Raw genomic sequence first — 21,804 nt, forward strand, 5'->3', positions numbered from 1 at the left:
GGAGAAGCCCTTACTCTGAAGTCTGAACAGACATGTACCAGGGGTAGAATTAATTATCACAGCGTTATCTCACATCCACTGACAATTCTTAAATCGAATTTTCCAATCACTCAGGATTGGCTTTATTTATTTCAGCTCATACTACAGCAGTGATAGCAATTAATCCTGTACTAAACAACTTCGTTCTCGTTCTTGGTTGATGTTGACGTTTCTCATAGCCGTGGGCCGGAGTTAGCACATACTAATAAGTTTCCCAAAATTTCTTCTTCTCTAAATTTGCAAGGCCAGTGTCTATACAGTGAGATCCTGGATTAATGTATCCATGGTTCTGACCAGATCAGCGCTTGATGTCTGATAGCTGGTCTTAGCTGCCTGCTGTTTTTCTTTTCCATTTAATTCGGCATGTGCAGGTAGATACACATATACATATGCATGTCGTTGCCTTATGCCATGCAAACAAATGAACCATCTGAGGTCAAAAAAACGAATGAACCATCACTGTCTTTGACCCTTCTGCATTTTTGTATCATTGGTAGCTGCCCATGACTTTACCGTGAAGAAGATGCTGAACATCAAGTGGTAGGAGCAGACATCACCTAATAAAAGTTTAAATGAGGGAGCAAAATATTGCAAACCACTCCAATCCTGTGTTCAAAATGCCTTGTCCGAATTTCACATGCTTCAGCATGAAGCCAACCTTCTTTGGAATATGAAATTCAAACTGCGGCCCAGTCACACCACCTTTGGAAGTTCTCAGAAAATCAATGCGGCTCGTGTGCACAGAGGACAGGCAGGAGTCGTATACATGACGGTGTAGACGTGTAGTTGAAACTTGAGAGTGTAAGTTGGCCGTCATCTGTAAACAAAACAGAAGGAACTGTTATACACTTGGGATACCTTATTAGTCCCACTTTGGAGCTGTTTGGTTAGGCCATTTTGGCCCGTCGCTTCACAGAGACACTGGGTCCCGTTGTTTTATGTTTGGTTTGGCCGGCCTGTATCGGATCACAGCGTTACCAATTAGGCTTCATTTGGAAGACCCAATCCCCAGGGGATTCCCCGCCTTTTCCCTGAGCTAGGCCCCCGCGCGGATTTTGGCCCGGTGGAGAAGCGCCCCTGCATTTGGAAACCCATCACCCGGGAGAGGGCGACCCGAGCCCCGTACTTTCCCCGGGGCGGCTCGTCCCACACGTAGGGGTCCGAGCGTCTCTTCACCGAGCGAGCGACGGAGCGAGCGAAGGCGACGCGCAAGTATAGATGTCCAACGGGCCGGTATGGCACGGCACGGCACGGCCCAACATCGTGCCGTGTCGGCCCGGTGGTCGTCGTGCCGCCACGAGCCGTGCCACTACGGGCTTCGTGCTTGGCCTTCGGCCCAAGGCACGGCCCGTGGGCTATTTTTCGTGCCGTGCCGGCCCGCTGGGCACGGCCATTTTCAAGGGCTGTGCCGGCCCACAGCACGTCACCCCTAAAAACACCTCAAAAAATTGACGAGTGCTCAAACACTTCATCATTTTCATCAATTGAACAGAAATGCATTCAAGAACAGAATATGATCAAGACCAAAATTTCATCGTTTTCATCACAAATTCACAAGTCTCAACTCTCAAGTCTCAAGTAGTCAAGTCTCGACATAATATGACCAACACCAGCTGACCAAGATAGCAAGATCACAACACAAGTCCAACAGCATATGACTAAGACACCAAGACCAACTGAGAACTAACCAATATCACACAACACAACAGACAAGATAATATGAAATTGATAATCAAAATGAGCTGTTTCGTGCAATGCTGTCTCATTAAAAACCTTTCTAGGTAAAACTCACCCTTGTGAGAAACCCTAGAAAAGATAAAAGAGTATAGCCAGCTCTAAATGAAGTCTTAGTGTCTTACAATCCATAGTGGCATAGTTCAAATGGCCACCCAAAATTACAGTGAGTCCACACTCACTCATCTCACAGCAAAAGATCACTCACTCTCAGCTCACATCACTAAGTAACAGAAGCACCAGCAGTCCCGCAGCTTCCTTCTTCATCAAGGTACAAGTTCTTGAATGCCTCCTCAAGCTCTGGGTCCTCAGCCTCATGTTGTTCTCTTCTAGCTCCTAGCTCCCAATCCTTGATGCAGGTCAGCATCTCCACATTCTCTGGCAACAAGCGCCGCCGCCGCTCTTCAAGTATCCTGCCTGACAAACTGAAACAAGACTCGGAAGAGACAGGAGACACAGGAACTGACATGATATCTCTAGCCAGTATAGATAGGATTGGATAGGTTAGCTTATGGTCACGCCACCAGAGAAGTATGTCAAAGTCATCCTCATAAGCTGTGACACAATCACTGTCCAAGTAAGCCGAGAGCTCACTAACAGCACAAGGAGATGAAGATGAGGGGGAACAGGCAGGGCCAGGACCAACAACACCTGCTCCACCACGGCCTCCAAAAATCCTTTCCCATGCCTGCTTTTTCTTACCAGAATGAGCTGATGGCTGTGCAACCCTTTGAGACCTAGCTGCACCAAACTTGGTCTCATATTTGTTAAACAATTTATACAATTCAGTTTTAACATCAGCATAGTATGAACTGTAAAACTTTCCAGTACTCTCAGCAAGTAATTCCAGCACATTAAAGAATCCTTTCATCTTAGCTCTAGAATCAAGAATGAATGCAAATGAATATAGCAGTGGTATGTCTTCCCAATATTTAAGGAATTTAAGCTTCATAGGAGCAGCAATAGTTCTAAAATTCTGATCTCTTTCAGCAGCATGCAAATGAGTAGCAATCTCTAGGATATGATGCAAAACAAGTGGACTTGTGGGATAATAAACACCAAACAGAACAACAGTAGAATCATAGAAGAGTTCCAGGAACTCCATTATCTTTTCAGCACAGTGACAATGCTGTCTAGTCAACAATTCTGAACCACAATGAGAATTAATGAACACAGTAAAGATCTCTTTGTATGGAAGCAAGTGTTTAAGCATTAGGTAAGTAGAATTCCATCTAACATCCATATCCAAGCCAAACTTTCTAGGTCTAATACCCTTAGCATTACAGTAGTTTTTGAACAATGCAATTCTTTGATTAGAGGAATTTAAGAAGTTAATTGCAGTTCTTATATCTTTTGTATAAGGTTTCAACCTCTTCAATCCAGATTTGACAATAAGATTAATGATATGACAGGCACAACATTGATGCACAAGCAAGTACTTAACCTTATTAGGATCAGATGGTGTAGGTGCAAGATAAGAGCCCAAGTAACGAAAGAACATAGGTGCCAAAGTCTCCATAGCCTTAGCATTAGAAGAAGCATTGTCTAGAGTGACAGCAAAAACCTTATCAATCAAACCAAACTCCTCAACCACACTAGCTATCCTTTTAGCAATGTTTTCACCAGAATGTGAGACCTCAATCAGCCTAAAACCAACGACCCTTTTCTGTAACTCTAAATCAACACTCACATAATGAGCAACAACACTAATATAGTCCTCCTTAGCATTACCAGAGCAGATGTCTAAAGTTAAAGAAATAGAAGAAGCACCAGGCAACACAGAATTCATAAGCATAGCACGTTGTCCAGCAAACAGTTTACCAAGATCTCTAGTGGTGGTCTGTCTAGAAATCTTTTCAAACTGAGGGTTATGAGCACGCTTAATGTAATCCTCCCAGTCCTGTGTCTCACCTATGCCTAATGGAAGGTCCAGCCTAGCAATCAACCGGCACAACTCAGTACGAGCAACAACAGGATCATACTTCCAGTTATGCAAACCATCAGGATTCAGAGCAAGCCTAGACTGGACCCTACGAGCATGATCATGTTTTTTCTTACAAGATGCCTGGTGCCTAAGCAAATGACCAGTGCCAGCAGCAGATCGAGCAGTATACCTCTTACCACACATTTTACAGATAGCAGCAATTCTAATATCATTCTCCTTGATCTCCTCAAAATCAACCCAAACAGCAGATGTGCGCTTACCAGCAGATGAGGTACCATGAGTGTCGGTGGAGTCAGCCCCTCCACCACCGTCGCCCTCGCCGACATCGTTCGGGACGCTGCAGTCACCGAGGTCGACACCGAACAACCCGGTCGCGTCATCACGGATGTCATCGTCGTCCTCGACTTCTAGCTCATTATCGCCGTGGAGGGGATACTCATCTGCCCCCGACATGGCAACCCTGCCCGCGAACAGGCCAGACGGCCGAGCCTGACCTCTAGCCCCAGCACCGTTCCTCAACGGTGGACGGGGGCGCCTGGCCATGTCCATTCTAGAGAAGGAAGACGCGGCGTCCGGCACCAACCTACGCAGAAGAGAAAGGAGTGAGAGAGAGAGACAGTCAGACAGAGCAGTAGAGGTAGAGAGAGGCATAGAGCACAGATCTAGGGTTAGTGGACATACCTGTGCTACCGGAGCCCGATGCCAGAGATGAAGAGGCCAGCCAACCAGAGGAGACAGACACCGATTAGAATCGACGGCGAGCGGCAGAGGAAGGACTGACATGATGTACACGAACTCACATGGTTCACCAAGAGCGAGAGGAGAGGAAGGGAAAGGTGGGAGGAGGGAGAGGGAGGACCGGGGGAGATAGGGTTAGCGAACTCAAGGCGAGGTGGAGGAGCGGCGGGCGGCGGCGAGGTCACCGGAGACGGGGACGATGGTCGAAGGGGACGGTCGGAGTCAGATGCGAGCGGCAGTGGCGGATCGAGAGCGAGAGCCGAGAGGGTGGCCGGGTGGGGAATTTGTTGATTAGGGTTAGGGTTGGGAGGGCTGGGGGGACGGGGGGTTTATATATGGAGCGATGGGGGGCGGCTTCGTGGGCTGGGCCGGCCAGGCAGGAGGAGGAGGGAGCCGTTGGGGCACCGGGCCATCACCGGGCCGACCGTTGGATCGGGCCGTGCCGCCTGCCTAGGGTGCAGCCCAGGCACGTCCCGCCCCACCGGGCCGTGCCAGCCTGGGCCCGTTGGCCACCGGGCCGGGCCATGCTCGGGCCGGGCTATATATATATATATATATACACCTCCCCCACTCATTTGCTATTATTAAAAAAAATCCTCCACTTCCCTTATCCTCCGCAAGTTCGCTCGCTCGCCTCTCGCCCCCTCCATCGTGTGCGTCGCCGTCGCCCTCTCCATTGCGTATGCCGCGCCGCTACCTCCATGGCCGGCGGCGGCGCCCTCACCCATCCCGGCGCACGTCCTCCCACACTCTGATGCATGGCCATGGCTGCCTCTCTGACCGGTGGCAGTGCCCTCACCCACCCCGGCATCCTCCTTCCCCACCCCAACAGGCAGTGCCTCTCCCTCCACCCCGGCGTCTTCTCCCTCACCCCGGCGTCCTCCTCAACCGGGAGACCCCAAAGCTCGTAGATCCGGTGGTCGTCTCCCTACACCAGCGAGATCCTTGGAGCTGGCGCGACGGTGTTGCAGTGGAGTCGACAGCCCTCCCCCACCTGGGTGTGACGCCCTCCCCACCCCCTGCGATGCCCTCTCTCACCCTGGCGACCGAGCTTCCCCCACCCCGGTGACCCTAGCGCTCTCTGCGCGAGGCTCTCTTCTCCCCCTATGTTGCAAATGTATGTATCAACTATTTCAGACATTTCAAAGGTATGTTGTAATTATTTCATATGGATGTTGCAAGAGGGGTGTTGCACATATTGCATATGTTGCAAGTGTTTCAGAGGCATGCTGCAAGAGTTTGCTCGAAATGTTTCATCTATTTCAGACATGTGTTGCAAACATTTTGATCTGGATGTTGCATATGTTTCACACAAATGTTGCAACAGTATGTTTCAAATGTTCCATTTGTTCCAGTGTTCTGTTGCAGCAAGTGTTTTCAGGTTGCAAGTTGCGAGTGTTCTATCTGGATGTTGCATATGTTTTCACACATATATTGCAATTGTAGGTTCCGAATGTTTCATCTGCTTTCAGCCTTATGTTGCGTTCGAAGTGTTTTATGTTGCAAGTGTTTCGTGTCCAGAGAGTAGTGGGGCACATCCCGGGCACCGAAAAGAGCCGACGCATGGGCATGCGGCGCACCTGGGGCCTACCGAGGGGGTGTGCTCGTCCTCATCCGGCTCCTGGGTCACGCACGCACGGAGAGAGAGAGAGGAGGGGGTCAGAAGGAAGGAGCGAGGCAGATGAGGCGGTGGTACGCGTTCGAGGCGGACAGGGTGGACGCATGACCGTTCTTTTTTTTTTGAAACTGACACACAACCGTTCTGCTAGGACGTTCGGGGTGCCTAAGTTTTTACCTTCCGATAAAATATTTTTTCATAGAACGTCCGAGCGCCAACAACGCCCTTTCGTCTTCCCCCTTGTAGACCATGGGTGGCGAGGTCTGCAGGTCGCGATAGAGGCGTGGGTGGACGATGTGGAATGCTTCATGGTACCGTGCACAAGTTCTATGTTCTTTTTGTGTGACATGGCACTATATGTGATCCCTGGACCACGACGCGACTTCACAGTATACAAGATTTGGAAAATTTGTCTATAGTACACCTTGATCTCTAGGACACCGTGCTCATCGATTGTGGGCTAGCGCACATTCCAAATTCATGGCTTTATATGTAGCACATTGCACCGATTACTTTGATGATTTTCAGCTTACGTGGAGAGAGTAATTTTAATATGACACTAAGGGCGTGTTTGGTACAGATCACAATAGCTTCACGAGCTATTGAGAGCTGTTTTTTTTTTTTTTGCTAAACACTATTTTTTTAAAAAATCTGTTTTTCTTCCCCTCTCACGAAGGAATAGAGTGGAAGAGAGTAAAAAAAAATAGCTTATCTCAGCTCTCTCCCTCGTTTCTTTCTCTTATCCATACATGAAGTTGTTGGTGAAGCTGTTTTGTCAAATGGTTTTTCCAAAATAGCTCAGCTTTATCTAGAAAGTTACTTATGAAGCTGTTTAAAAAAAACAGCTTTACTGGTAAAGCTAAGCTGTGCCAAACAGATCCTAAATGTCCTCCACTTCGGCTTATGTGGGGCCAGCCTGCGTGGGCCCCAGCCAAAGTGGACTCGTGCAGGGCGCAAGACGCGGCGGCGTTCGGGCTTCGGCCGCGGGCCGGGTACGCCAGGTTGGCCAGCGCGCATCCATGAACCACAGCAGTGGAACTGCCCCGGCAGGGGGTGGCTGGAACGGGTGCATGGCGGCGGCCGGCAGTGCTCGGTGAGGACGGGAGAGGGGATCGGGGAGGCAGCCGAGTGGCCGGAGAGCTTCACCTTCATGTTATGGAGCTCCCAGGGTTGGGGCGGAGGAGCTTTGACGTGGCCTGACGATGGCGAGGGGTAGCGGTAGGGATGGGCGGTCATCGCGGTGACTGAAGTTGGAGATGGGAGGAGGACAAGGTGGAGGCGGTGCTCGTACCGATCCATGTGACCCGCCTCCTTCTCTCTCCCAGTCCATGTTCTCGATCTCTCCACTCAGTCCCTGCTTCACAAAGCAGCTGCCGGCGACGAGTTCCCTGCACCCCGTGTCCGGATACTTCTTTTGGGCTGGACCTCTTCTGCTGACCGCAGCCTTGGTGGCCTTGTGGAGGCGGCACAGGTGTCTTCCTTCGGTGTCCAGCAATGCTGACGCTGCAGTCCTTGAGCTCGTCGACGGAGAGGAGGTCGCGGAGGCGTTTGGAGCCGGCGGACCGTACGAGGAGGTAGTTCTAGTCCGGGTTTAGGTGCTGTTTGGTTGGGGACCTTTTTGGCCGTAATCTGCTCACGGTGTAATCAAATAGCGTTGCCCACTGTTTGGTTGGACTACTACTCAGTAATCGATTGCAGCGTAAACGGTTATAGGCTTATACTCCCTCCTTTTCAAATGACAATATGTTTGATTTTTTTACCTCAAGTTTGACCGCTCGTCTTATTAAAAAAATTTATGTAAACATAGCTAAATTTAAGTCATTTTTGAAGAATTTTTATTAATAAAGCAAACCACAACAAAAGATGTAATATTTTGCATAATTTTTTTAATAAGACAGGTGACCAAACTTAGAGTAAAAAAAATCAAACGTCTTATAATTTGAAACGGAGTCAGTAATATTCTATTCCCGAATCAGATTAAGTTGGACCGCTGCTTCCGCTCGGCCACTCCCACATGCAGATTTTACTTGCCAAATCCAACCAAACAAAAGCCGCTTTTGATTGCACCGTAACTGTTTGCGCTGGCACCCGATTGCATTCCTCCTTCCCCACCCCAACAGCACCTAATATCAGACTTCCGCAGGATCTTCTCCTCCACGAAGTGCAGCGGGAGGTCATCAAGCAGGCCGCGGCGAGGCAGGAGCTCGGCGCGTCGGTGACCGTTGGCAGCGGTTCAGACTACAAGGGGAGGGGGAAGAAAGAGGAGGGGAAGAGACTGACAGTAGGGCCTGCTTTCAGTGTAAAAAAAGAAAGGGCAACAATGCCTTTTTGCCCACTCTCCCTATCAAAGATAATCAAAATAATCGGTGCAGTTTGCTAATGCGGTGTGTTAGAGACCAAATCACACTTTATAATTGTGCTGTAGATCGACAAATTTCCCATAAGATTACCAACAAACATGGTCGGCTTAAAAAGTAGGGAATCGTTACATATGTCAGGAGTTGACATGCAACAAGTACATACTACACACACACAAAGTTAAAGTAATACATGTGCCACATCCATGCCCGCAGGGCGGAGTGGCTTATTTAATCTTGTGGTTTACCAGGCAGACACCAACAAACTTGCAATATAAACAAAATAAAATGCTTCAACACATGACGTCTTGATGGACCTTGTCGAGATGTGTTCCCAAAGCATTCTTCGGTGAGACCATGTGGAGATATGTCCTCAAAGCTTTCTTCGGTGATGTCGTACCTGAAATTATAGCTGTTGACTCCGCGGTAGATTCCATCATCAAGCTTGTAAACAACTTTCTGTCCATCCGTCAAAACATCCTCTTGGTGGTAAGAGAACGGAACCTCGCAGGTGGCCTCTGTTACCAGCGGGCGTAATGTTACCTTGGTCTTTGGAGGTACAATAACCTCATATATCATTGAGTGCTCGACCGTGTTAGTCATGGAATCCCCCCAAGTGTAGGACGAACTGTACTCAGATTGGATCAAAACCGATGCATTTACAATTTCTGGAACTCCAGCCTCAATGGTTGTTGTGACAACTAGCTTCACCGAGATACTTGACTCCCATGTCTTTGTCTTGCTCACACTGTAATGTAGGGTTACATTAGCCGTGTTGGCTTTACTGCCATGGTTAACAACCTCCGTACTATTCATCGAGAGGACCTTGTCACCATAAATTTTAGCATTCTGGACCTGGTATTCAATGTTGTAAATCCTCCGAGAAAGAACAGGCTCTTCCACCTTTAGGTGCGTCCATTCATTCATGGTTGGAACAGCGGCGCAGAGGCAACTCACCTTGCCTTCGTCGGTCAACCTCTTACAGTATTTGTTGTTGCCGAGGTTCTGAAGTGCATAGATGTTCCCAACCTTGACCGCTCGGAACAAGGTGTCAGGGTTGTTGCTGGTGGTGTCATCGGAATCTGCCCAGATCCATTTCGGGCCGCGCCTCCAGAACTTGCCGAAATGATCAGACTTTATGCGGATGGTCCCATCTCCGTTGTGATGGATGGAGTGTCTCACAGTTGAATCACCAAAACCATCCGATGAAAACTCCAAGTAGTTATTCCCCTCGATGGACCGCGCACTGAGGTAGTAGCCATTTTCACCCTTGAAACAAACACGCAGAGGCAGTATTACCATTTGGGTTCTCAGATTGATGACACTGAAAAGATCCTCTGAACCAGCCTGCTGCAAGCTGTCATAGATCAATAATAACATCAGTTTCCTTAAAAAAAATTCCCCTGCTGCTTGTAATTTGTAGGCACAACTTTTGAATTCACTGGAAACGGTAGTTTAAGTTTATAACCACAGAGTTCCCTCTTCCATGTTAACTGGACCAAGGTGTGTGTGCTCAGTCTTTACACACAAAACACAATTCCATTTATTGTTTTTTTTTTTTGCTACGAATTCCATTTATTGTTAGTGAAACCACTTACATTTTTTTGTTATTATATTATATTTTGTACTACATCCTAGCTTTCGAATAAAGCTTATATGGTGCAGACGAAACTTATCACCTTTACCGTAGAGTATAAAAGTCAAATATTAACATATTATATGTGAGAATGACACCTAAATCGTAAAGTCCGTTTAAAATGGCATCTGTCTTGATTTTTTTGAGGGCATCTGTCTGATTTATCAATGTATGTATTGTTTATCCAGCATGTAAACAAGAAGAATGTGCTATACCCAACAAATCATAAGCATCATGACAACATATGATAGATGCCGTTATTGTTGTTGCTGCTGCTACTGCTAGATACTTTCATTTTTTGTTAAAAAATGTACTATATGTATTTCATGAGGATAAATAAATGTCTTCTCAAAATTATAACTTTAACAACCACGTACTGATTCCATGAAATTATGAATATGATTCAGCTTTCCAAACATCTTGAATTTGTTTTGAGATACTGTTGGGGGAATCTCTCCAACCAACTGTTCTGTGTATTATTGGAGCACAATGCTTCAGGGTTTTTCATGTTACAATACAAGTGCCCCCTCTCAGGCACTGGCTTCCCACCTTTAGGGGCAGATACAAGAAAGGAATGATTCTACCAGGAGAACCCCGCTCCCACCTTCCAGAGACCCCTCTGGGTAGGCCGCCGAGCCCCCTTCGTTACACAGGGTCTTTCATAACACCAAGCGAGGCCTCTTGGCAAGGAAGCTCCATGCCTTCCGTCTTCTAGCTAGGTGTCGTTCGCTTGCTCCTTTGTCCTTATGCTGGGAGTGCGCTTGATGAAACGGAGCCCCGTGGGGGACGCCTAGGGCGGTAAAACGTTGTCTCATTGATTTCCCTCGGGGTCACGCCTGGTCAGGGTATATAAAGAGGGGACCTCGACTCCATACTGGGGGACCGCTATTCTTCGCTTCTGCTTTTTGCTGCTGCTGCCGCGTCTCGTTGCTGCCCTTGTTGTTCGGAGCCTTCTGCGGAGATGTCGTTTGAGGGCCACTATGAAGCAGCCTGTGTGACTTCAGGGCTCGACGAGGGTGCTTCACACAATGTCGACCCCGAGGAGGTCGTTGAGGTCGGATCCGAGGAGAACTCCCCAACGGAGGGCGAGGAAACTAAGAAGGACGAGGAAGAGGCAATAGGATCCGAGGACCCCATAGAGTCCGAAGAGGACGAAGATCCGGAGGACCCGGCCGTGGTGGCCCTCTGTCGCTACAAGATCACCAAGGTACCCAGCACGAAGTTTCTGGGGGCGAGTACCGTAACTGACAAGGACCTAGACCGATTCTATCAGTTTGGGTACTTCGTAGACCGAGGTCGGGCACGAGCCCCGAAGGGGGTTAACACCCTTCCCCCGAGGCCAGGGAGATAGATAGTGTTGTTTGCTGCTTTCTTTGACGGCGGTTTTCGGATGCCGTGCTCAACCTTCATTGAAGAGGTGTTGGAGCACTATATCATCAAGATTCAGCAGCTGCATCCCAAAGGAATGGCTCGGCTGGCCATGTTTGAATGGCCCTTTTGGATTGGAGGAGGGGGTGTTGGTGGTGTTCAGGAGAGGCCTTCTCGCTGACCCATATTGGGAATGGTCAGCCCAAGTTTCGAAAGGTCGACAGGAGGTCGCGGACCCTACCCTTCGTGAGCGTCTCTTTCGTGCCCCGCGAAGGGGCAGTATTGCCCGCGGAGGCCATGACCAACCATTGGCCGGGTAACTGGCTGAAAGAGTGGTTCTACTATCAGGTGCCAGAAGAGGGCACCCTTGATTCCTGGTGTAAACCCATATACTACACGCGGGTTCCGGAGCCCCCATGCATGCTTGCGGTCGAAGAATAGGTCAAGTTCCGTACACGGCTGCCGGAGTGGCCCCTCTCCCTCTTGCGGCGGAGTACCTGCCCTTTTTTATTCTATGCGAAGGGGGGAGAAGAGTGCTAAACCTAGAGCGGATTCTGGGCCTTAGTGTGCCCCAGATAGAACAGAAGGTGTGCGGCATCTTCGGGATCTCACTCACCAGGAGTGGGAGGAGACAATGGCCACGCGGAAGGGGCCTCGCATTAACCGAGTTCTAGCTTAGCACCCGACGCCCCCTGTTGTAGAAGCATGAAAGGAGCTGCTCATCCCCGAGAAGGATGCAAAGGAAGCGGCCGGCCTAAGAAGAAGGGCCGTCTGACGAAGAAAGGTGTCAATGAACGGCTCCATGGCACCGAAGCGGCGGAAGGCCACTAGCGGAGGGCCCTCGGCCTAGGGGCAACAAGGTGCTATGCCCGAGCGAAGGGTGCCCCTGCGCGACGAGGTTACTAGAGTCGTTACCTAGGCATGGGGGCGTGCATGCGTGCTATTTTGCCCTGCTGAATTATTTTCTCAAATGCAGGGAAGGGGAAGGTGCACGGTGCTGGGCCTTCGGAGGGGCATGTTGCCCCGCGCCGCACGTGACAACATCAAGCGAGGCCCTCTCCTGGCGCCTCTGGGGAGGTCTCTATGGACGAAGAGGCTCCGGCCTCATCAACGCCGCCGCGTCCGGGGTCTCCTCTGATGCATTATATATTAATATTTGTTACGAGAGGAAAATATATGAACAGTACTCTGCATTGACCTTAGTGTATTGTTCCCTACATATACATCAAGATGGGCCATATGGGCCATTGGCCTAATGGGCCAGATATACTGCTATATCTAACTACACATATACATGTTTATACTTAACAACCCCCCTCAAACTCAAGGTGGAATAAAAGATGATGAAGCTGACACATTGAGTTTGAGAAGATGAATGCGATGCTGATCTCGAGTTTGAGCCTTTGTGAAGAAATCTGCTACTTCAAGTTCAGAAGGGACATATTGGAGATCGACTGTTCACTGCTGGCAGTGAGATCTTACAAAAGATGCATCGATGCCAATATGTTTAGTAAGCTCATGCTTTACTAGATTATTGGCTATTTGAATAGCACTAGTATTATCACATAAAAGAGGAGTAGGAGTAGAGCATGAAAAAAAAAACTCCAAAATCAGCTAGAAACCATCGAATCCAAACTATCTCAGCTGTTGTGGTGGGAAGAGCTCTGAGTTCTGCTTCAGCACTGGAGCGTGAAACAATAGTCTGTTCTTGTACTTCCATGCAATGAGAGATGTGCCAAGAAATATGCAATAGCCTGTGATAGAAAGACGATCAACTGGATCACTCGCCCATGTAGAATCAAAGTAAGCATGCAACTAGAGCGGGCTTGATTTTGCATAGAATAGTCGTTGTGGTGCTGTCCCCCGCAGATACCTCAGTACACGAAGCAAATGCACGTAGTGGACTGAGGTAGGAGCACTAACAAATTGGCTAAGCACATGAACAACATGAGTAATGTCTGATCTTGTGACAGTTAGATAGAGAAGGCTGCCGACAATATGGCGATATCGAGAAGGATCAGGAAGAAGAGTGCCATCAGTAGGTTGCAATATGAGTGTAGCTGTTGTTCGAGTATCTGAGGCCTGAGCAATCAATCAAGTCTTGAAGGTATTTTTGCTGGGACACATAGTAACCATCAGGTGTGGATGTAACTTCAATGCCTAGAAAATAGTTCAAAGGACCCGTGTTGGACATCATGAACTGCTCGGTAAGACGTGCCTTGACAAAGGCAATATATTCATTGTCATCACCAGTTATCAGCATATCATCAACATAAAGCAAAAGTAATGTTCGACCATGCTCAGAAACATGAACAAATAATGCTGGGTCATGATCACTTGCAATGAATCCAGCAGCTGTAATGACTGAACTGAAGCGCTCAAACCACGCCCGAGCTGCCTGCTTGAGTCCATACAGAGCACGATGAAGACGATAAGCATGACCTGGTGGAACTGTAACACTTGGTGGTGGATGCATATAAACTTCTTCATGTAAATCACCATGAAGGAAAGCATTTTTGACATCCATTTGAGAGAGAGTTCAAGAACGAACTGCAGCGACAGCAATGAGAGTGCGAACGGTGGTCATATGAGCAACAGGAGCAAAAGTCTCCTCATAGTCATGACCATAAGACTGTTGAAAACCTCGTGCAACAAGGTGTGCTTTATATCTCTCAATGGAACCATCGGCTCTAGTCTTGACTTTGTATACCCACTTGCATGTAATAGGAACAGCATGAGAAGGTAATGGAACAATCTCCCAAGTACCAGTGCGTTGTAAGGCTGCAAGCTCCTCAGACATAGCATGTTCCCACAATGGAATACCAGCTACCTCCTCATAAGAACAGGGCTCAGGTAGTAGGGAAACCAAGCCTTTTAGGAACATGAAGAGTAGCTTGGTTTCTAAGATTATATCGTGGTACTGGCCGGAGTAGTATCAGAAAGAGTAGGAGATCACTCAGGTGGAATGCGAGGACGGCGACTATAATAGAAACGAATAGGGGGACGTGGGCATGGAAGAGGTGGTGAGACTGGAGGATCAGAGGATGCTGAAGGATCAGGTAGAGGTAGGGATATGGCGGGGTCTATGATGTGATAGGTGGTGAAGGAGTTGGTGAATCTGAGAGGACTGGTGGTGAAGGAGTTGGTGAGTCTGAGAGAACATGTGGTAAGGAGAGGAATGAGAGGGACTCAATGGAAGACCATGAGCATGTAGTAGATGAGTAAAAATAAGGATGGGATTCATCAAAGATGACATCTCGAGAAATACGAATACGACGAGCGGAAGGATCATAACAACGATAACCTTTACGCTCAAGAGTGTACCCAAGAAAAACACATTCAACTGACTGAGCTGTTAATTTTGTGCGCTCATGTGGAGGAAGAAGGAAATAACTAGTACATCCAAACACACGAAGATGATCATAGCCAGGGGGAGACCCATGTAGGATTTCTCCAGGACACTTGCCCTGAAGACGAGATGACGGTTGAAGATTAATCAAATAAACAGCGATATTGCCTCAGCCCAAAAATGAGCAGGCACAAAAGATGCAATCAAAAGAGTACATGCAGTCTTAATGATATGATGATGCTTACGCTCAGCAATACCATTCTGGGAATGAGCACTAGGACATGATAGCTGAGCTAGAGTACCCTTAGAAGAAAGAAACTGACAAAAGGCAATTTGCTAAATGCTCCCCCCTGAATCAGAGCGAAAAATGTAGACTGCAAAAGAAAATTGGGTATGAATCATACGGACAAAAGACTGGTAAATAGATAACAGCTGAGAACCATGTTTCATAAAGAAAACTCACGTATACCCTAAGTAATCATCAACAAAAATAAAGTACTTGAGTACTTGTGACCACCTTTTGAAACAAAAGTAGTTCAAGAGGTACTAGAGGGATATGGGAGCTGTGCCTGCTTGCCAAGCTTACAACCAGTACAATCAAAAGAAGTGTCAACAGATACACGACCAAGGGCACCCTGCTTAGCTAAGGTGGACAACCGAGAACCATATAAATGGCCTAAACGATGATGCCACTGAGGGAAGGTGACTGCAGATGAAGCTGCTGCCGACACCGAAGACACAGCCGAAGGAAGATGTAGATGATCAAGGATGTAGAGGGCTGGTGAACCTCTATGGCGACGGCCAGTACCAAGAAGAGCTCGGGTTCAAGATGTATCGTCAAACAGACATAAGATTCATAGAGAGTTTTGGCACAAGAGAAACATTAGAGACAGTAAAGTGGGAATTAGCAAGGGTGCCCTGATGAGTGACCATGCACATACTGCCATCAGCAGTCTGAACACATCTATTATCTATGACAGGTTGGCACAAAGCCAACTAATTAAGACTCATTAGATGTCATATGAAAAGAAGCTCCCGAGTCTAAGAACCAAGGAGTAGAAGTTCCTGAGGCTGGAGTGGAAGCAACGGATCCACTAGAAATGTAGGCACTGCCAAGTGCTGCTGTTGATGCGGCCTGTGCAGAAGGCTGAGGTGCTGGAGCAGTACTAGGAGAAACAACTGTAGGTATGTTGGGAGGAGCAACTGCAGCGGTGCCCCTACGAGAAGCTGCATGCTTGGCTCTCATTTGCGCCAAATGTTCTGGATGCAGCTGGAAGCATTGTTCTTCAAGGTGCCCCTTCTTTTTGCAATGTTTGCAAACACTCACCGAACGAGAGGCCATAGCACCAGTATGCTGGGGAGGTGCACGGTGTGCTGAGGGACAAAGAGGAGTCAGCCAAAGTACGAAGACGTGTCTCCTCAGCACTCACAGCAGAAAGAGCCTCAGTCATGGTAGGAAGAGTGGCACGGCCAAGAAGTTGAGCACGTATTGGCTCAAACTCTGACCGAAGACCCATAACAAACTGAAATATCATGTTCTGCTGCTCATATTTGTCCCTGGCAACGCAGTCCTTGCATGTGGAATTAGGCTTTGGCACCATTGAATCTAATTGACTAGAAAGTCTAGTGAAAGCAGCATAGTACTCCTCAACTGACATATCCTGCTGTTGGAGATGATGGAGATGCTTGAGAGTAGAATAGCGAAGAGCTGAACTGCTTTGCTGATATCTTGCCTTTAGATAATCCCACATTTCCTTGGCTGTATTGTGATCCTCAAGACTCGACCTGATGGTTGTGTAAACACTCATACACAGAGTAGCCATTACACGGTCATCGGAGATCCTCCAATTCTTTGTTTCTTTATCAGCAGCATCTGGAGGGTCATCTGTGAGATGTGAGGCAAGCCCAACTGACCGAAGTAGCACTTTGATGGAAAATGCCCATTCTCGATAATTTGGGCCAGTGAGCTTGATGTCCAGGACAGGTGCACCAAAAGTAAGGGGTGATAGGGTAGAACCAGAAGCAGCAGAGGATTACATGGTCCAATCTCAGGTCTTGGCAAATGTCACTAGCAAACACTAGTACCACAATACTACTGTCCAGTAGCAAGAGAGATGGCTGGTAGCAGAGATAGCAGCAGAACGGTGATGGCAAACCTCAAGCAACTGCTGTGAAGATGGTCAAGATGCTGCAACGGCCTTGAATCAACAGAGGAAGATGGAGGACAGCAACTGGCGATGAAGACAGGGTGCAGGATGCTTGTGCGGGCTCCTCCCGCTGGTCAACACAGCGGGCAGAAATCCACCCAATCTGCAGCTGGTGCCAAGGATTTGAAGTGAAAAATGGATCCAGAGGGAAGCCCTGATACGGATCGGGTCACCCCCGCCGGCCGCCGAGCCCCAAGCAGCAGCTCGCCGGTGAAGCCTGGAGGCGGGCAGCGGCGGTGACACAGAGGCCCTGATGCCATGTTGCCAGAGGAAAATATCTGAACAGTACTCTGCCTTGACCTCAGAGCATCTTCCAGAGATTAGCCAAAATGACTAGCCAAATTTACTAATTTAGCTACTCTCTAAAATAGATTTGATAAGAAAATATTATAATACTCCAACAGATTCTCTACTAGATGGCTAGTAAAATTGGCTATTCAAAAGTAGAGAGGAAGGAGGTGGGATATGGAGAGCTACTAAATTTAGAGAATCATTTACAAAGTCTGTTGGAGACATTTTTTTTAATAATAACTAAATTTAGCTTTAGAAAACAATTTAGCTAATCTCTTGAAAATTCGGGTATCGTCCCTACATATACGTCAAGATGGGACATATGGGCCATAGGCCTAATGGGCCAGATATACTGCTATATCTAACTACACATATACATGTTTATACTTAACAATATTAATAAATGATACGATCCTATTTGTCTGGAATTGTACTTTCATAATATCATGACTTTTGTACAGTTTAATATGAAACTAATGATTAGGGGCACGTTTGGGAGCTACAATGCAGTAATTGCAAAAAAAAAAGTCTTCGCACAGATAGAAAGAAAGGAAATTTAGAAAGTTTAAGAGGCAATATGATTTTTAGAACCCATGTCTGTAACCATGCTGCTTGCTTCAGATCATTCAAAAGTCACAATTCACACATTATCAAAACAAGCATTTGCGTACCTGGAAGTGGAATTTTCACCAGCGATCAGTTCTTGAAATATAGGCAGATCCTGCAATTCAGAATATTGATAACTCAGTGGTTTGGTCATTTAAACTGAAATGCAAGTGTAATACATCTTATAGGTTCTTTGACCAATCTGGAGAGTCAATCTTTTTATGAGTGTAACGACAAGGATTAGTTAGTTAGCCAGAAGGGAGGGCAACGTATCCAGGCCACGACTGCCTGGTCCAAGATCCCCCTGTGTCTTGTTTCTGAAAACACACTCGAAATAACACGCTGCCGTTTGCCAACAACTTTAGAAATTTGCCTCCCTTTTTCCTCTGTTCTCCGTATGCAAACGGACTGGCAGATATTTTAATGCTTCATACAATTAGAGACATCAAACTTTTTTTCAAAACATTACATGATAATTTGGTGCGCAAACCAAAGGTTGAGTGTGCAGTATATGTTGCAGTTGTATGTATGTATCGTTAGCAATCATACCTGATCCATGGGAAATTGTTTGTGGCTCCTCCGCACCTCCAGAAATTTGTTTTCTGTTTCCTGAAGGATATGCACAATTTCTGCTACAGTGGGTCTATTATTTCTTTCATGATCTACACATTTAATTGCTATTTTGATGCATGTCTCCACTTGATCTAATTCCGCTGATGGGCATGGTGATTTTGTCGCATTTATCCGTTTACTCCATTTCATATTTACCTGCAAATATAGTTTTGAAGATGGAGAATATTGTATGTATACAGTACATTGTACAAAAGTAAGACGTATGGTTTTTCTTGAAATGAAAATTGTTCTTGAGATAGATTTTTTCCCTTACCAGATGAATAAATTTTATTACATCATCCATTTCACGAAAATTGCAGTAACCAGTAGGTCCATCCACCACTTCTATGATTATAACCCCTAAACTAAAAACATCATTCTTTGGTGAGATCATTTGTTTATATTCATGCTCTGGCGGCATGTATTTCCTGCATGATATTGTCAATATTCAGGACACAGTGCAGGAAAAACAATTTCAAACGAGGCACTCCACAATTCACTCACGCTGTTCCTTTAGTTGTTTCTGTGATATGGGTTTTTTCTCCATTGAAGAGCCTCGACAACCCGAAATCTGCAATTTTTGCCACCATATTCTTATCCAGCAATATATTGGCAGGTTTTAGATCCAGGTGGAGAATTGGTGATCCACATTCATTGTGAAGGAAATTCAAACCTTCAGAGACCCCCTTTATTATATTGAAATGTGTGCGCCATTTATAGTCACGAGATCCTTTATCACAAGCTAGTAGAAAAGGAGACTATTAATGGAATTTGAAATTGAGGAACCATTTTTTATTGAACATATAAGGAAATAATCGAATTAAATGATAGTGCATCTTACCATCAAGATACCTGTCTAAGCTTCCACCCTGTAAGTATTCGAAACATAGAGCTCTGTATATGTACTGAGAAAAGCGCAGCATGCCCTTGTAGTTGACATGTTTATGCTGTATTTCATAACAATAACCAACTAGCCGTACGACATGTGGATGTTTAATACTCATAAGGTTAACAAACTCACTTCCAAATGGATCCTCCTCAAATCCTTGCATTTGATGAAGCAATTTTACGGCAATGTCTTCCCCATTGTAAACTCCCTGTTAGACAGACCTAGTTAATACATATATTTATTTTTATTGATATGGAGTGTATAATGGTGTCCATATAAGGTGTCTCTTCCCTGCTGCATGAGCCATTTATGCCCTTGGTCGGGTCGTTTTTGGAATGTAATCACAGGCGTGAATGTAACATGAGAAATCTGTGTGTGTGTGTGTGTGGGGGGGGGGGGGGGGGGTGGGGTTGTTCATACCCTAACTTTCTTCTTTAATATAATGATACACATCTGTCTTGCGTGTTCGAGAAAAAACCAGCATGTAAGAAATAGAATGGAGAGCGAAACTAGTGTGGAATGTTGTGTTGAAAAAGGTAAAATAAGATGAGTTACAATAGTGCAAATCACTTATTATCATTGTTATGCCACATGGGATTTTGAATGATGTGGAAAACAGGGGAAGGAAAGAAGTGTGCTTGTCATTTTGTGCCGGCTGCCAACAAACAAGCAACAAGAAAAAGCTCTCTTAGAGAGTGTAGCTTACTGTAACAAGACAATATTAATTGAAGAAAACGTGTTATCTATGCAGCACGTAGCTTACTGTATGTTGGAGAGTTACAACTGACGAGAATGGATATCCTTTTTAATCTCAGTAACAAGGTTTAGCAACAAGTTTGTATGGATGTTCCAAGCCAACCTATTTTAGATGCACAAATTTGAAAACGAGAATAGGAGTACCAAATATCAGGTTATACCTTATAAGCCATATCCAACATTTTCATGCTCCGCACTTGACAATCCGTTTGTAATACTTGTAATAATGTAACGGCACTACATCCGATCCGTTGATGGTATATTCATTGGTGTAATATACTCGAATGGCATATCGGCAGCTTACCGCTTCCTTATACATACCTTGTAAACATTTCCGTAACCCCCACCTCCAATCTTATGCTCATGAGAGAAGTCCTTCGTAATTTCCTTTAAGATATAAAGTGGTATATCCATTGATGTAATACTTGAAAGGTGCTAGCTGGGCCCTTTCCTACATGGATAAATATGCGTAAGGAAAAAACAGTTTTTGGGAGCGAATATATACTAGGGTGCAGCTAGTATATTAGTTCTTCAATACCTATGTACTAGAATTTTAGAACCGTTTTGCCAATGCTTGGAGCATGTCTCCCTAGGGATCGGGTGATGCCCTAGATTTTTCACCATCCAAGTGCTCAATGGATGAGAAAAAAATTTCTCTGAATACCAGGTGTTATTAGTTTTAGTTGGATTGTGGAGGTAGGAGTAGTAGGAGGCCTGAGTCCATGGATCGAGGAGGGCGGCTAGGGTTTGGGGCCGGCAGCGTGTGCTAGTGCGCATGCAGGAGAGGAAGGCGGCTGCTGCTGGGTAGGCTGATTCTCCCTATTTCCATTGGCTCCTGCACATGAATTTAGAGGCGGTTTGGCAGGACTGAAAAATAAATTAAAATATTGTTCTGGTTGATTGTTGTGAGAGAAAAAATACTGATCTATTAGAAATACTGTTCACATGAACAATGCCAATGTGCGCTGGCCAGTCCAGCCCCAGCCGCCAGCCAGCCGAACGCGCCCTTAAATGTTGGTAAAAAAATAAAATAAAATGGGAAACTGATTGATTTTATCGATTTGGGAGAAAAGGAAAGAGGAAACTAAAGAGGAATCGAGTACCTCGAATTTTGAGAAAGATGGGGGCTCGACGTCTTAGGCAGCGAACATAGCTTGACGGCGCGGCGTGGTCACTGGTGACGCAGCAGCTCTGCATCAAATCGAAGCCTCGCCACACCAAGAAACAGTCGAGGATAGATTGGGGCAGGGGTGGGCGCGTTCGTTGCCGAGTTGATTGTGCCCAGATCGGCGTCGATGCAAGAGGAGAGTCAGATCTGTATGCCAGCCGGCAAGCACAGTGGCGATCTCGCGGCCCGGTGCTGAAGTCAGTTTCAGTGGTATCTTTTTTCTTTATCAGAGGAAGCCACAGGCCTCTGGTCCATATCGACGGCCTTCTGCAGTGTCTGAGTGAGGCTAGAAAAAAATCCGGGTCGCACCATGGATTGTTGGCATCACTCTTGTGGAGCCGCAGTGGTGAGCACCACTTCCCAGAGCTGCATGCTAATAAGAAAAGGAGACAGGGTAGTACGGGTGTTGGTGTGTAACATAGAGCCGGCTGCAACTTGCCACGAACAAAGTATTTTTTATTCAGTTAGCACCGGTTCCTAAAGATTCACCG

At 46.6% G+C, this 21,804-nt stretch overlaps 2 protein-coding genes across 7 annotated transcripts; both read right to left on the minus strand.

Annotated features, from left to right (window-relative positions):
• Positions 1-1,996: 1,996 nt before the first annotated feature.
• On the minus strand, positions 1,997-4,261 carry LOC136507258 (zinc finger BED domain-containing protein RICESLEEPER 2-like). The gene has a single exon (XM_066502041.1). The coding sequence runs from the start codon at positions 4,259-4,261 to the stop codon at positions 1,997-1,999; it is 2,265 nt and encodes a 754-aa protein (XP_066358138.1).
• Positions 4,262-8,470: 4,209 nt separating this feature from the next.
• LOC136506686 (uncharacterized) lies at positions 8,471-21,550 on the minus strand. Of its 6 annotated transcripts, XM_066501585.1 has the most exons (9): positions 21,249-21,550; positions 20,467-20,596; positions 19,342-19,597; positions 19,174-19,242; positions 19,005-19,071; positions 18,775-18,928; positions 18,438-18,656; positions 17,954-18,003; positions 8,471-9,788 (listed from the first exon to the last, which is right to left on the minus strand). In XM_066501585.1, the coding sequence occupies exons 2-9, from the start codon at positions 20,557-20,559 to the stop codon at positions 8,663-8,665; spliced, it is 2,034 nt and encodes a 677-aa protein (XP_066357682.1). In that variant the 5' UTR covers positions 20,560-20,596; positions 21,249-21,550; the 3' UTR covers positions 8,471-8,662. The 6 variants fall into 6 exon arrangements, with proteins under 6 accessions (XP_066357682.1, XP_066357679.1, XP_066357680.1 ...); XM_066501582.1 differs by having other exon boundaries at positions 19,005-19,242; XM_066501583.1 differs by lacking the exon at positions 21,249-21,550 and adding an exon at positions 20,684-20,764 and having other exon boundaries at positions 19,005-19,242.
• Between the last annotated feature and the right edge of the window lie 254 nt (positions 21,551-21,804).

This window comes from Miscanthus floridulus, chromosome 15 (genome assembly GCF_019320115.1).
Source record: "Miscanthus floridulus cultivar M001 chromosome 15, ASM1932011v1, whole genome shotgun sequence".
NCBI classification, from domain to species: domain Eukaryota; kingdom Viridiplantae; phylum Streptophyta; class Magnoliopsida; order Poales; family Poaceae; genus Miscanthus; species Miscanthus floridulus.

Bases quoted from the DNA above. Each gene is read 5' to 3' on its own strand.
- LOC136507258 (XM_066502041.1), bottom strand. From the start codon at position 4,261: ATGGCCAGGCGCCCCCGTCCACCGTTGAGGAACGGTGCTGGGGCTAGA.
- LOC136506686 (XM_066501582.1), bottom strand. From the start codon at position 20,559: ATGGATATACCACTTTATATCTTAAAGGAAATTACGAAGGACTTCTCT. The intron at 19,598-20,466 runs GTATGTATAAGG...TCTGTCTAACAG, and splicing joins GTTACGGAAATGTTTACAAG to GGAGTTTACAATGGGGAAGA. The intron at 18,929-19,004 runs GTGAGTGAATTG...AATATCATGCAG, and splicing joins GAAACAACTAAAGGAACAGC to GAAATACATGCCGCCAGAGC.